The sequence below is a fragment of the Bubalus bubalis genome, chromosome 8, assembly GCF_019923935.1.
Source record: "Bubalus bubalis isolate 160015118507 breed Murrah chromosome 8, NDDB_SH_1, whole genome shotgun sequence".
In the NCBI taxonomy this organism is placed as follows: domain Eukaryota; kingdom Metazoa; phylum Chordata; class Mammalia; order Artiodactyla; family Bovidae; genus Bubalus; species Bubalus bubalis.
In genome coordinates, this window is record NC_059164.1 from 31973178 (window position 1) to 31987909 (window position 14732).

General features: G+C 38.3%; 1 protein-coding gene across 2 annotated transcripts in view; it reads left to right on the plus strand.

Moving 5' to 3' along the window:
* SLC25A40 (solute carrier family 25 member 40) overlaps positions 1–14732 on the plus strand; it is a 77576-nt gene that overhangs the window by 40215 nt on the left and 22629 nt on the right. For both annotated transcript variants that reach the window (XM_006069618.4, XM_044946549.1), the window contains exons 2-5: positions 1336–1404; positions 2729–2849; positions 4766–4825; positions 6589–6695. In XM_006069618.4, the coding sequence (XP_006069680.1) occupies positions 2753–2849; positions 4766–4825; positions 6589–6695 (264 nt within the window). In that variant the 5' untranslated portion in view covers positions 1336–1404; positions 2729–2752. The remainder of the gene's footprint in view (positions 1–1335; positions 1405–2728; positions 2850–4765; positions 4826–6588; positions 6696–14732) is intronic.

Sequence of the window (14732 nt, forward strand, 5' to 3'; positions counted from 1 at the left end):
TGATCCAGACAATGTTGGCAATTTGGTCTCTCGTTCCTCTACCTTTTCTAAATCCAGCTTGTATGCCTGGAAGTTTTCAGTTCACGTGATGCTAGTCTAGCTTTGAGGATTTTGAGCATAACCTTAATAGCATGGGAGATGAGTGTCCAGTGGTTTGACCATTCTTTAGTACTACCCTTCTTGGGAATTGGGATGAGGATCAACCTTTTCCAGTCCTATGGCCACTGCTGTGTTTTCCAAATTTGCTGACATATTGAGTGCAGCACTTTGATAGCATCATCTTTTAGGATTTTAAATAGCTTTGCTGGAATTCCATCACCTCCACTAGCCTTATCGATAGCATTACTTCCTGAGGTCCACTTGACTTCACACTCTACGATGTCTGGCTCTGGGTGAGTGATCACACCATTGTGGTTATCCAGGTCATTGAGACCTTTTTTGTACAGTTCTTCTGTACATCTTTTCTTGATCTCTTCTGCTGCTGTTAGGTCTTTACCATTTCTGTCTTTTATTGTGCCCATCTTTGGATGAAATGTTCCTTTATATTTCTGATTATCTCAAAGAGATCTCTGGTCTTTCCCTTTTTGTTGTTTTCCTCTATTTCTTTGCATTGTTTGTTGAAGAAGAGGAAATTTGACAAATAGAACTATAGATAGAAGTCCATAATATTGTACAGTAGGCAGCAAACAGAATCATTCCAAAAGACCTCTTATGTACGCACAATAACATTATCTCACCAAACAAAATCAAGAATACTTTAAAAATATCTGATATCCAACCCATATTCAGATTTCTTTAGTTACTTTCAAACTGGCTTTTTAAAGTTCTCTTCTTTAAACCAGGATGCATTTGAGTGGATTCCTTTATTCTAGAACAGTGCACCTCCCTGCCACCTTTTTCCCACTGTACTTTCACTCGAAGAAGCTAAGACCTTAGTCCTGTGGACCAGAGGGTTACCTTCTCCTGTATTGTGGCAACCTTTGCCATGTTACCTTAGTCTGAATTTCCTCCAAGGGTCACAAAATCTGGTTGTTCAACTTCTGTTGATACTAAGATGGGTCAGTATGTTCAGGTTTAGAATTGTCTGTTTTTAAAGTAGAGTATATTTGCTGGGATAATATGAAGATTTTTGTGTGATAATACTTTCATAACTCTAAGATAATATTTCTGGAGTGCTCTTCATATTCTGCAAAGTACTTAATAAAATATTTCATAAATAATAGTTAATAAATATTAGTTGATTTATGTTTTAAAGTTTTTTTATATACTCCTTTCCTTTAGGTTTGCTATCAGTTTCCTGAGTGAAAAGACAGTTTCTTTCTTTTTTCACTACAGATTTTCAGATACTGATGTTACAAACAATAAAATATTGGAACATAGAATTGAGGAAAAGACTTAAATCAGGTAGGTAAATAATAAAAGCCTAAAGAAACAATAGAAGCATTCATTTTTATAAAGGTTGTAATTGGGATAATTGACAGAATTGGAAAATGAACTTCAGAATACTGTCAGCATTAAGTTTCTAAATTTGGTAATTGTACCTCAATTATATGAAAATATTTTGAGGTGTTTAGGATGAAGGGGGTATGATATATGCAGTCTACTTTCAAATGGGTCAGAAAAAATAAATGATATGTAGTATGAGAGAGTGTTGGTGACTTTATGGGCTAACAGTAACATATATTATCATAGAAACATAAATTGGTCCAGTCTTTCTGAAAAGCATTGGTAATTTTTCTCAGGTTTTTAGTTTAGTCCAGCAGTCTTACTTTTTCTCCTATAGTAATTGTAAAGACACTACAATAAGATGTATGTATAAAGATATTTATGTGAGAGTTTATGAAATTAAAGAATTAATAAATTGGCAATAACCTGAATATCTAAGAGGCTGACTAAATAAATATAATTGAAAACCATGTAAGCATTAAAAATGATAATGTCAATCTGTATTTATTAACACATCTATATTTTTAAGCATTAAAGTTGGCTACTAAAAGCTATGAATGATGTTGATCTATTTTGTCTTTCAAAAAAAGATGCATGTATAGATACTTGAATGTTTGTACATATTCGGTTAGATGTAATCTGCCTCCATATTTGCGTTTTTGTGTACATAGACCTTTGGAAAGATGATATTGTATGTTGCCAGTGGTTATTTTTTTAATAAGTTTATAAGTGATTTTTATACTCTTTTGTATTGAGTTTTTCAGAAAGAGTATATGTTGCTTTTCTCACTATCTTATTTCTAAAATAATGCTTTTTATGAAGGTTATGCTTTTGATTTATTTTGTACTTTTGCAGCAGTGTTTGCAGTGCAATAAAAATAGTCCTATATTTGCTGGTAACTCGACTAGATTCAAGTATTTGAGTGGTTCTTATGAGGCCGAATTCTGATTTTGAGTCTTTTTGGTCAGCTGCTTTCATTCTGTTCCATGGCCAGAGTCTGTTTTCTTAATGCTGTATTGATTTGTCTTGCAAATGGGATGCTGCTCACATAGCTTAGCTGAAGTACATTACCACTTTTGGAACATCCGAGAACATGTTCTATTAATGACAATTGTGTAGTGCCTTTGCGTATAGAACTTACGTGTGTACTTCTGCTGGTCAACAACATGTGCTTTGATAGTAATACTGGTTTTAGTTTTTATAGTTTATTTAACGTTTAGCAGTTAGTTTTGCGGGCATCTTCTGTTACACTTTTATTTTACATCTTGCTTTTCTTTAACAGATTTTGCTGCTGTTAGTTAAAGATATGGATCCTGAATCAGAGGGACCAGCGGTTATCACAGTGACGCCGCTTCAGCAAATGTTTGCCTCTTGCACTGGAGCTATACTGACATCACTGATGGGTAAAATAATGTTAGGATGTAGATTACGTATCTGAATGAATTACTGATCCCACTTGAGTTTTACCCTGAAATACTGATAATATTATCATTCATGCTTCATCATGATAACAGGAAAGAGGCCTGGACAGAGAATCGAGAGACTAGAATTTTAGTCTTTGCTTTGCTATCCTCAGGATGAATGTACTTTGGGATTGTCTTTATTCTTTTTGAACTTAATTTTTCCTCTCTAAATTTAGGGGCTCAGATCTGAAGTTCTTTGAGGTCTCTGTCAAAACTTTTATGACGATTATCCTTCTTAAAATAGTAAAAATATGGGGTTAAATATTAGCATAATGAAAAACATAGACGTTGGGTAACTTACAGTAGCAACAAATTCAGATTATCATTTACTTTGCTTTTAGTGAATTGCTTAAATTTCTCTGGACTACATTTCTGTCTTTAAATAAATTTCTTATAGACACAGCCAAATGACATAGTAGGTGACAGTTTAACATTTGAATGAGTTGGCTGGTTCATTTAAGTAAGATAGCAGGTGTTGTCTCTCAGTCGCGTCTGACTCTTTGCGATCCCGTGGAATGTAGTCCACCAGGCTTCTCTGTCCATGGAATTCTCCAGGCAGGAATATTGGAGTGGGTTGCCATTTTCTTTTCCATGGGATCTTCCTGAGCCCGGGGTTGAACCCAGGTCTCCTACCTTGCAGGCAGATTCGTTACTGCCTGAGCCACCAGGAAGCCCAAGATGGTTAGAACAAATGTAAACTAATTGTTTTAGCAGTCCATTTTGAAGGAGATTAGCCCTGGGATTTCTTTGGAAGGAATGATGCTAAAGCTGAAACTCCAGTACTTTGGCCACCTCATGCGAAGAGTTGTCTCATTGGAAAAGACTCTGATGCTGGGAGGGAAATGGGGGCAGGAGGAGAAGGGGATGACCGAGGATGAGATGGCTGGATGGCATCACTGACTTGATGGACGTGAGTCTGAGTGAACTCCGGGAGTTGGTGATGGACAGGGAGGCCTGGCGTGCTGCGATTCATGGGGTAGCAAAGAGTCGGACACGACTGAGCGACTGATCTGATCTGATCTGATTTTACTTCAGATCATAATGCCCATTTTCCTTTGCTGCACTGTTCCCATATAGAGTAACACAATATGGTAGCAAGAATGAGTTATGGATAGCTTACTCAAATTTTCGATACCTGTGGTTTTTATTTGATACAGGTGAATTTAACAGAGGGAGATTTTAATATAGGGAGACATATTATTTGATTATTGATTACTTGTAATACATAGTTATCTTCAGATATTTAAGTGGTCTTTTGGAACATTCACTTTTATCTTAGATAACATATTTTCTTTGAAATACCAGTATTTTAGCTTTAATGTTAATGGAATTATAGCCATAGAAATAGTATAAATGAGAGTTTGCTGCTGCTGCTAAGTTGCTTCAGTCGTGTTCAACTCTGCGATCCCATAGACGGCAGCCCACTAGGCTCCTCCGTCCCTGGGATTCTCCAGGCAAGAACACTGGAGTGGGTTGCCATTTCCTTCTCCAATGCATGAAAGTGAAAAGTGAAAGTGAAGTCTCTCAGTCGTGTCCGACTCTTAGTGACCCCATGGACTGTAGCCTACCAGGCTTCTCCACCCATGGGATTTTCCAGGGAAGAGTACTGGAGTGGGGTGCCATTGCCTTCTCCAAAATGAGAGTTTAGTACCTGTGAAAGAAGTAACTACATTTTCTCGTTTGTCCTCTTTAAACAAAATTCAAATGCAAAAAATTAGAATGTTAACACTTAAAACCACTTTATGATAAATAGTTTTAACCATTATATAGGTATCATGTGGTGTATTTTCTTTGGACAAACATCTATACAAATTACAGATATCACTTGTTAATTGAAATTTTATATATCTTTATAGTGACACCCTTTGATGTTGTTAAAATTCGACTCCAAGCCCAAAACAACCCATTCCCCAAAGGTATGTGTTCAGCTTATCCTGAAAATGTTATGTTAGGTTTTTAAATGTCACTGCATTCATTTTTTTAAGAAAATAATATTCTCTTTTTGCCAGTTTTTGAAAACTGATGCCTTTATCCTCATGCGGAAACATTTTCCTCATTTCTTAGTTATACCTGATGAAGTCTAGGCAGAAAACAAGTACAGTTGCCCCTTGAAGAATGAGGAGGTTAAGGTTGCCCACCGTTGGTGTAGCTGAAAATCTGCCTATAATTTACAGTTGGCCCTCAGTGTCCATAATTCCTCTGTTTTTGCAGTTTCTTATCCTTGGATTCAGCCAACTGCAGATCGTGTAACACTGTGGTATTTACTATTGAAAACAATCTGTATAGTAGACCCTCACAGTTCAGACTCATGTTGTTCAAGGGTCAACAGGCTGTGTGTATATGTGCATATATATAACACATATAACACTTTCATGAACCTACTAACAAATGGAGAGGACAATTTTGTATTTCAGTATATACCTCACAAGTAAGAACGGAATTTTACTTATAAGGGACCTTGAATCTAGCTTCCTACTTTAGTCCAAGAGCTGTGCCCATCCTACAGTATTCCTCCAATAGGCATCTAATTGTCGCTTGAATAGTAATAGGAAATTCAGTATTTTATCAAGCAGCTTGGTTAATTGCTGGACATTAGAGCTTATGTGGACTTTGAGAAGAGTAGTTATATGTTTTTATTAGATAGGCAAAATAACAATTCCTTGATCCATATTTTGCGGTTTTTATAAAAATGTCATTTCGAATATGTTTAAATAGCAGAAAACAGCCTGTAAAAAAGCTCATACATAAATGGCACTCTGTTGAATGTGTATCAGGGAGACAGAATGAACAACAGGTATTCAGGTGGATGAAAGAATAGGTGGATTGTAGGAAAGGATGAAAAGCAGAGTAGTTTCCTATATATTAAAGGTAGACCAGTGTATTATGAAACTGATAGAATTATATATGGTCAAATGGAGAAGACAGTTATGGGAGCAAGAATGAATCCAATAATGGGAAGGAATCATTATTAGAAAAAGTTGTAGTCAATTGGGAGGGAGCTGGCCAGTGTCTAGATTAAGAAGTAAAAATACAGAGAAAGGGACAAAGCATAGCTTTATTTGCATGGGTTGAGATTATGAAAAACATTTTTTCATAATCGACTTTTTCAGTTGAGATGTAATTGATACAGAACATAGTGTTAGTTTTAGGAGTACAGTATAATGATTTCATGTATGTGTATATTGAAAAATGATTACCACAATAAGTTTAGCCAGGATCCAGCACCTCATATAGTTAATATAATTTTTCCTTGTAATGAGCTCTTTTAAGATTCAGATATGCATTGTTTCATAATATATTTTGGTCGGAATTTCCCTTACACACCGCAGACTTTTCTTCTGATCAGATAGAGAAGATGCACACCCATACTGTCTTTTCAAAAGAGGTTTTCCTCTTATCTTTCCCTCCTTTCCCTCAGATAACTGAAGAGAATTTTTTTCTGTGTACATTTTTTGACTATGGTCCTGCAAACAGAATCCAGTAATTTATTCAATTGCTTTTCACCACTGTGAGTTTAGAGCCCAGTGCTGCCATTAAACAAATCAGATTGTTTCATCCTAAAAGGTGAAGACAGAATTGTGTCTTGTTCATCCTGCTCCTTGTATTTTTATTTTGATCATCTGTAAAAATAGTACACTTGTGTGAAATAAGTGTTGACCATTGTAATCTTCTTTGTTAGGAAAATGTTTTCTATATAGTAATGGACTTATGGATCATCTGTGTGTCTGTGAAGAGGAAGGCAACAAAGCATGGTATAAGAAGCCAGGACATTTCCAGGGAACATTGGTAAAGAGATTACATTATTTATAATCACAGCATGTTTTTTATTCTTATGTTTATTCTTCTATATGAAAGATTCAACAGTTGCAAGAGAGTAAAGAGTCCATCATGTAGTTAGCACACAGTTAAAAGGTAGACATTGAAGCAGGAGAGGGGAAGGACTTGTTTTACTTTTAATTCTTTGTTAACTTTATGTTCATCTGTTTATGCTTTCTTATATATGGAGAAAAAGGAGTAGGCTTTTAAAATTTTGAAATGCTTGTAGATCATAATTTTAAGAAAAATATTCAGAGACAGACCCTGTGTACCCTCTGCCAGTTTCTCCCAGTTGGTAACATGTAACAGGATGAGTACAATATGACCATCAGGATGTTGACATTGATACAGTGAAGATACAGAACAATTCTACCACCCAGGGATCCTTCCTGTTCCCATTCTGTAGTCACACCCACTTCTTAACTCCTACCAACCACTAGCCTGTTCCCCGTTTACATAATTTTGTCATCTAAAGAATGTTCTATAAATGGAATTGTAACAGGACATTTTGGGATTGGTACTTCTGACTTATTTTAATTGTCTGAAGATTCATTCAAGTTGTTTAATGTATCAATAGTTTGCTCCTTTTTATTACTCACTAGTATTACATGGTATGGATATGCCATAGTTTGTTTCAAGTGGTTTCCAGTTTTTGGCTCTGAATAAAACTGCTAGATATGTTCATTCACAGGTTTTGGTGTCAACATTTAAGAAAAAACTATTCACTGTTTTTCTCTCTGAACACTCAGAATTCTTCTGAACAGATTAGTGGTATTTTCCCCCCTACCAAGCAGTCCTCTAGTTCAGACCGGTAGTGTTCTGCAGTTTAACTCAATTCTGACACCATCTACCTGGAGTTAGTTGTTAGCTCCCATGGGGATGTTCCCATTTCAGACGCCACCCGCAAGGCCAAGTTGTCACCCATGCTTCTGACTGACCGGCTGCAAGTCAAAAGACAGAAGTTCCCACGATCCTTTCCTTGGGTTCAGTAATTTGCTAGAACAGCTTGCAGATCTCAGGAAGGAATTTTACTTAAGAGATTACTAGGTTATCATGAAGGGACACAACTCAGGAACAGCTAGATAGAAGAGGTGCACAGGGCAGGACTTAGGGGAGGCATAGAGCTTCTATGTCCTCTCCAGGCCTGTCATTCTCCCAGCACCTCCCTATGCTCACCAGCCTGGAAGCATCCAGATGCCTTTCTTCAGAGATGTGAATGGAGGCATCACTCGTCATTGTTCAGTCACTCAGTCATGTCTGACTTTGCAACCCCATGTGCTGTAGAACACCAGGCTCCCCCATCCTTCACCATCTCCCTGAGTTTGCTCAAACTCATGCCATCCAACCGTCTGATCCTCTATTGCCACCTTCTCTTGCCCTCAATCTTTTCAGCATCATGGTCTTTTCCAGTGAGTTGGCTCCTTGCATCAGGTGGCCAAACTATTAGAGCTTCAACATCAGTCCTTTCAATGAATATTGAGGTGACTTCCTTTAGGATTGACTGGTTTGATCTCCTTGCTGTCCAAAGGACTCTCAAGAGTCTTCTCCAACACCATAGCTCAAAAGCATCAATTCTTCGGCACTTAGGCTTCTTTATGGTCCAACTCCGACATCTGTAGATGACTATGGAAAAACCGTAGCTTTGACTATATTGACCTTTGTCAGCAAAGTGATGTTTCTGCTTTTTAATACGCTGTCTAGGTTGGTCATAGCTTTTCTTCCAAGGAGCAAGTGTCTTTTAATTTCATGGCTGCAGTCACCATCTGCAGTGATTTTGGAGCCCAAAAAATAAAGTCTGTCACTTTTTCCAATGTTTCCCATCTATTTGCCATGAAGTGATCTTAGTTTTCTGAATGTTGAGTTTTAAGCCAACTTTTCACTCTCCTCTTTCACTTTCATCAAGAGGCTCTTTAGTTCTTTGTTTTCTGCCATAAGGGTGGTGTCATCTATATATCTGAGGTTATTGATATTTCTCCTGGCAATTTTGATTCCAGCTTGTGCTTCATCCAGGCTGACACTTCTCATGATGTACTCTGCATATAAGTTAAATAAGCAGGGTGAAAATACATAGTGTGGACGTACTTCTTTCCCGATTTGGAACCAGTCTGTTGTTCATGTCCGGTTCTAACTGTTGCTTCTTGACCTCCAGATTTCTCAGGAAGCAGGTCAGGTGGTCTGGTGTTCCCATCTCTTTAAGAATTTTCCACAGTTTGTTGTGATCCACACAGTCAAAGGCTTTGGCATAGTAATAAAGCAGAAGTAGATGTTTTTTTCAGAAATTCCCTTGCTTTTGCTATGATCCAAAGGATGTTGGCAATTTGATCTCTGCTTCCTCTGCCTTTTTTAATCCAACTTGTACATCTGGAAGTTCTTGGTTCACATACTTTTGAAGCCTAGCTTGAAGAATTTTGAGCATTACCTTGCTAACATTTAAAATGAGCTCAGTTGTGTGGTAGTTGGAACATTCTTTGGCATTGTTCTTTAATGGGATTGGAATGAAAACTGACCTTTTGCAGTCCTATGGCTACTGCTGAGTTTTCTGAATTTGCTGGCATATTGAATGCAGCTCTTGAACAGAATCATCTTGTAGGATTTGAAGTAGGTCAGCTGGAAATCCTTCACCTCCACTAGCTTTGTTTATAGTAATGCCTCCTAAAGCCCACTTGGCTTCACATTCCAGTGTGTCTGGCTCTAGGTGAGTGACCACACCATTGTGGTTATCCAGGTCATTAAGATGTTTTTTGTATAGTTCTTCTGTGTATTCTTGCCACCTCTTCTTCATATCTTCTGCTTCTGTTAAGTTCATACTGTTTTTATACCTTTGTTCTATGTCAATTAGGAAATTATAGGAATTTTGGAGCTGTGTGCCAGGAACCATGGATTAAGACCAAAATGTATATATTTTCTTAATCATAATATCATTGTAAGTTTTCATTTCTCTGGAGTAAATATCCATGAGTTTCTGGGTCATATGGTAGTTGCCTGCTTATGGTTTAAGAAACTGCCAGCCTGTTTAGTAGACTGATAGTATCATTTTACATTCCTGTGGCCGTGTATGACTGTCCTAACTTCTCCACATCCTCACTAGCATTTGGTGGTGTTACTGTTTTCATTTTAGCAGTTCTGATAAGTGTGTAATAATACCTCATTGTGGTTTTAATTTACATTTTCTGTAGTGGCTACTGATGTTGAAAATCTGTTCATATGTTTATTAGCCATCGGTTTATCCTTTTCAGTGAAATGACTCTTCATGTCATTTGCCCAACTTCTAATTGAACTGTTTATATTTTTACTGTTAAGTTTTGAGTACTCCTTGTATTATCTAGATACTAGTCCTTTGTTGAATATGTAGTTACTAAATTACTAAATTTTTTTTCCCACTCTTTACCTTCCCCCTTTATCCTCTTAAGCAAGGTCTTTCATGGAGTAGAAATTTTTAATTTTGATGAAGTCCAATTAGTTTTTACTTTATAGATCATGCTTCTGGTGTCAAATCTAAGAATTCTTTATTTACTCTTAGATCTGAAGATTTTCTCCTATTTTTAAAGTCCTTGATCCATTTTGAGTCATTTTTATATAATATATAGATTTGAGGTTGAAGTTTGTTCTTTTTTGTTTATTTTACCCTATGGTTGTCCACTTGGATTTGTTGAAAAGGTATCGTTCCTCCATTAAGATGCTTTTGCACTTTGTCAGAAATCACTTGGGCATATTGTGTGGATCTATTTCTAGGTTGTTTATCCTGTAACATTTATCTATTACCTATATCAGTACCACACGGTCTTAATTAGTGTAGCTGTAGAGTAAGTCCTGAAATCAGGTAAACTGATTCCTTCTACTTTATTCTTATTTTTCTTTTTAAAGTTGTTTTAGTTATTTCTAAAGTTCCTTTGTCCTTCCATATAAAATGGTTTTGAAATTTAACACTTATTTTTGTGGGTGCTGGGTCTTTGTTGCTGCACGAGGGCTTTCTCTGGCTGCAGCGAGCTTGTACGGGGGCTAGTGTAGTTGTGGTGCTCAGGCTTCTCATTGCCGTGACTTCTCTTGTTGTGGAGCTCTGGTTTACTGCCTGTGCTTTCTTCTGTAAGTTTTTTGGTTTCACGTCTTAGATATAAGCCTTTAATCTATTTTGAATTTATTTTTGTACCTGGTGTGAGAGAGTAGTCCAGTTTGATCCTTCTACGTGTAGCTGTGCAGTTTTCCCAACCCTGTTTATTAAAGGGGCAGTCTTTCCCACACTGTGTATTCTTGCCCCTTTTATCATAGATTAATTGCTTATATAATTGTGGGTTCATTGAGCTGTCTATTCTGTTGATCTGTGTCTGTTTCCTGCCAGTACCATATTGTTTTGATTCAGTTACTCAGTTCAGTCTCTCAGTAGTGTCCAACTCTTTGCCACCCCTTTCCCTTGTTGATAGTTGTTAGTGTTTAGAAATGCAGTAGATTTCTGTATATTAATTTAGCATCTTGCAACTTTATTGACCTCATGAGGAGCTCTAGTAGTTTTCTGCTGGCATCTTCAGGATTTATGGCATTTAATATCATGTCATCTGTAAATGGAGACAATTTTACTTCCTCCTTTCCAGTTTGGAATCCTTGTATTTTTTTCTTCTCTTCTGTGGCTAGGACTTTGAAAACTATGTTGAATAAACCATGTTGAGTGATGAGAGTAAGTGTATCCTTGTTTTGTTCCTGATCTTAGAGGAGATGCTTTCAGCTTTTCACTGTTGACTGTGATGTTAGCTGTGGGCTTGTTATGTATGGCTTTTAGTGTGTTGAGGTATATTCCCTCTGTAACCATATACCCACTTTGTTGAGGGTTTTTATCATGAAACAATGTTGAATTGTGTCAAAAGCTTTTTCTGCACCTATTGAGATGATCATGTGGATTTATTTTTAGCTGAATTATTTTATTTTTATATATTTATTTATAAACTTTATTTTCTTTTTGGCGGTGCTGGGGCTTCATTGCTATGCAGGCTTTTTTTCCGTCTGGTTGCCGGGAGTGGTGGCTACCCTGTAGTTGGTGGTGCACGGGCTTCTCTTTACGGAGCTTCTCTTGTGGAACACAGGCTCTGGGTGGCACAGGCTTCAGTAGTTGGAGCTCACGGGCTCAGTAGTGGTGGCTCTTGGGCTCTAGAGCACAGGCTTAGTTCCTCCTTGGCATGTGGGATCTTCCTGATCAGGGATCAAGCTCGTGTTTCCTGCATTGGCAGGCAGATTCTTTACCACTGAGCCACCAGGGAAGTCCTCCTCATATGGTTTTATTCTTCAGTCTGTTAATATGGTGTGTCATTGATTGATTTATTGATACTGAACTGTTCTTTCATCCCTGGGATAAATCTCACTTGATCCTGGTGTGTGACCCCTTTTGATCAGTGTTTATCTTATTAAATTTGGTTTGCTAAGATTTTGTTGAGGATTTTTGCATATGTGTCATCAGTGATGCTGGCCTGCCATTTTCTTTTTGTGTGTGACATCTTTGCCTGCTTTTGGTATCAGGGTGATGCTGGCCTCATAGAATGAGTAGGGAAGTTTTTCTTCCTGTACAGTTTTTTGGAATAGTTTCAGAAGGATAGGCGTTAACTCTTCTCTGAGTGTTTGTTAGAATTCACCTGTGAAGCCATCTGGTCATGGACTTTTGTCTATTGGAAGTTGTTAAATTACTGATTTAATTTCATTTCTGGTAATTCATTTATTCATATTTTCTGTTTCTTTCTGGTTTAGGAATTTTTCCATTTTTTTCCTGGTCATCCATTTTACTGGCATGTAGTTATTAATCTGTTAGGATCCTTTGTATTTCCGTGGTGTCAGTTGTAAAATTCCATTTTGAAATATAGGTTTTTGTGTATATTTTCCTTTGCTGAGCTGTTCTAATGTTTCATTTGTCTCAGACGTCTTTGTAAGTGATGGTCAGTGGTTTATACGTTGATTGCTCTAAAACCTTTGTCAGATACTCCTGTCAGTCTCCCTGCTGGTGTCTGTTTATTGTCTCCTTTCATTCAGGTTGGCATCTTCCTTCCTGTTTATTTATTTATTGGCTGCACCATGTGGTTTGCAGCATCTTAGTTCCCCAACCGGGGATCGAACCTGGCACCCTGGCAGTGAGAGCGCCAGTTTCTAACCACTGGACCACCAGGGAATTTCCTCTTCCTGCTTCTTAAAATGACAAGTGATTTTTTAAAAAATTGGATCCAGGAAATTTTGAGTGTTATGAGGCTCTGAATCTCATTTAAATATCCCAGTTGGCCCTTTCGACACTGTCAGCTCAGGAAGAGGGCGCCACCTTGTTAATGGGCTGGCAGGGCTGGAAGTCCGTGTTCCTCACTCAGCCTCCACGGACACACGGAGTGTGGGGTCGGGGCTTTCACTTTGGGACGCTGTGGTCTGAGTGTTTGTGTTCTGTCCAGAATTCACTGTAGAAATCCTAATGCCTGATGCAACTGTTTTAGGACCTGGAGCCTTTGGGAGTTGATTAGGTCACGAGGGCAGAGACCTCATGAATGAGATTAATGCCCTTAGAAGAGAGACCGCAGAGCTTCCTTGCCCCTCTGCCTTGTGACGACACAATGAGAAGTGGGAAATCCAGAACAGGGCCCTCATTTGACCTTAGCAGAACCTGGATCTTGGACTTCCGGCCTTGAGAACTGAGAAATAAATTAGTGTTGTTCATAAGCTACCTACTCTGTCGTGTTTCATTATAGCAGCCTTAACAGACTAAGGCAGTGGGAGTGGAATTTCTGACTCCCCTGGTGATTTCCGTTGCCTCTGGCGAGGCGGCCTTGTCACTGTTGGGTCTCCACTACTGGTCCTCTGATACTACTAAGCGCCCCTGACATACTCATCATTGTTACTGAAAATCCCCAGGCTGGTAATTTTAAAATCTCTGCCGTATCTGAGTCTGATTTTGATGTTTGGTTTGTTTCTTCAGACTGTATTTTTTGCCTTTTGGTATGCTTTGTAATTCTTTTTGTTGAAAGCTGGGCATGATGTATTGGGTTAAAAGACAGACCTTTAATGTGAAGTTTTATCCAGCGAGATGCTGGGCTTTGTTTACTTCTGGATAGCTGTGTTATAGAGACTGAAATTTCCTCCACTGTCCCAGCTGTTGTCTTACCTGTTGTCTTTTCCTGGAGATTCCTCAGATAGTAAGATAGTTTCCCTTGAGTGATTCTCCTTTAAAAAAAGGAGAATAGAGATTTGGGGCATATTTGAAAAGTGGTTTCTTTTCCCCTTACCCTGCTGGAAACAGGAGGGGGTTTCTCTTTGATTTTACCAGTGAGGATCTGGTAGGGCTCAGGGGCTGAAAGTCATGAAAGCGTGAAGGCCCTCTCAGAGTAGCGCCTCAGAGGTTTTGATTCTCCAGTTAGTCTACACTGAGCTTCCAGCCGTTGGTCAGTTATAGCTCATAGCATTCCTGTTGGTGCTGGTTCTAACTGCGGGCTTCTGCTCTACTGTGCTGTGAGTCTCTGTATTTGACGGTCTCTCCAGGCTCAGACGGTAAAGCATCTGCCTACAACGCGGGAGACCCGGGTTCGATCCCTGGGTTGGGAATATCCTCAGGAGAAGGAAATGGCAACCCACTCCAGTACTCTTGCCTGGAAAATCCCATGGATGGAGGAGCCTGGTAGGCTACAGTCCATGGGGTCACAAACAGTCAGACACGACTGAGCGACTTCACTCTCACTTACCAGTGTTCAAGGTAGCAGTTTGACTGGTGACCTCAATTCTCTGATTATCCTAAGAGGAATTGATTTTTCAGTTTGTTCAGGTTTTTTTCTTGTTGTCAGGATGGAAGTGATGCTTTCAAGCTCTTTACATGCAGAACCAGAAATCAGAATTATTCTTTGGATTTATTTTGATCTTTGCATTTTACTTTCTTAGGTGGAAACATGAATTATTGATTTTAAGCCTTTCTTTCCTCAACTCCACATTTAAATTTCCTTCAAAGTACTAAATTAGATATGTTCCAAAGATTTTGATGTTGTGTTTTCATTATCAGTTGAA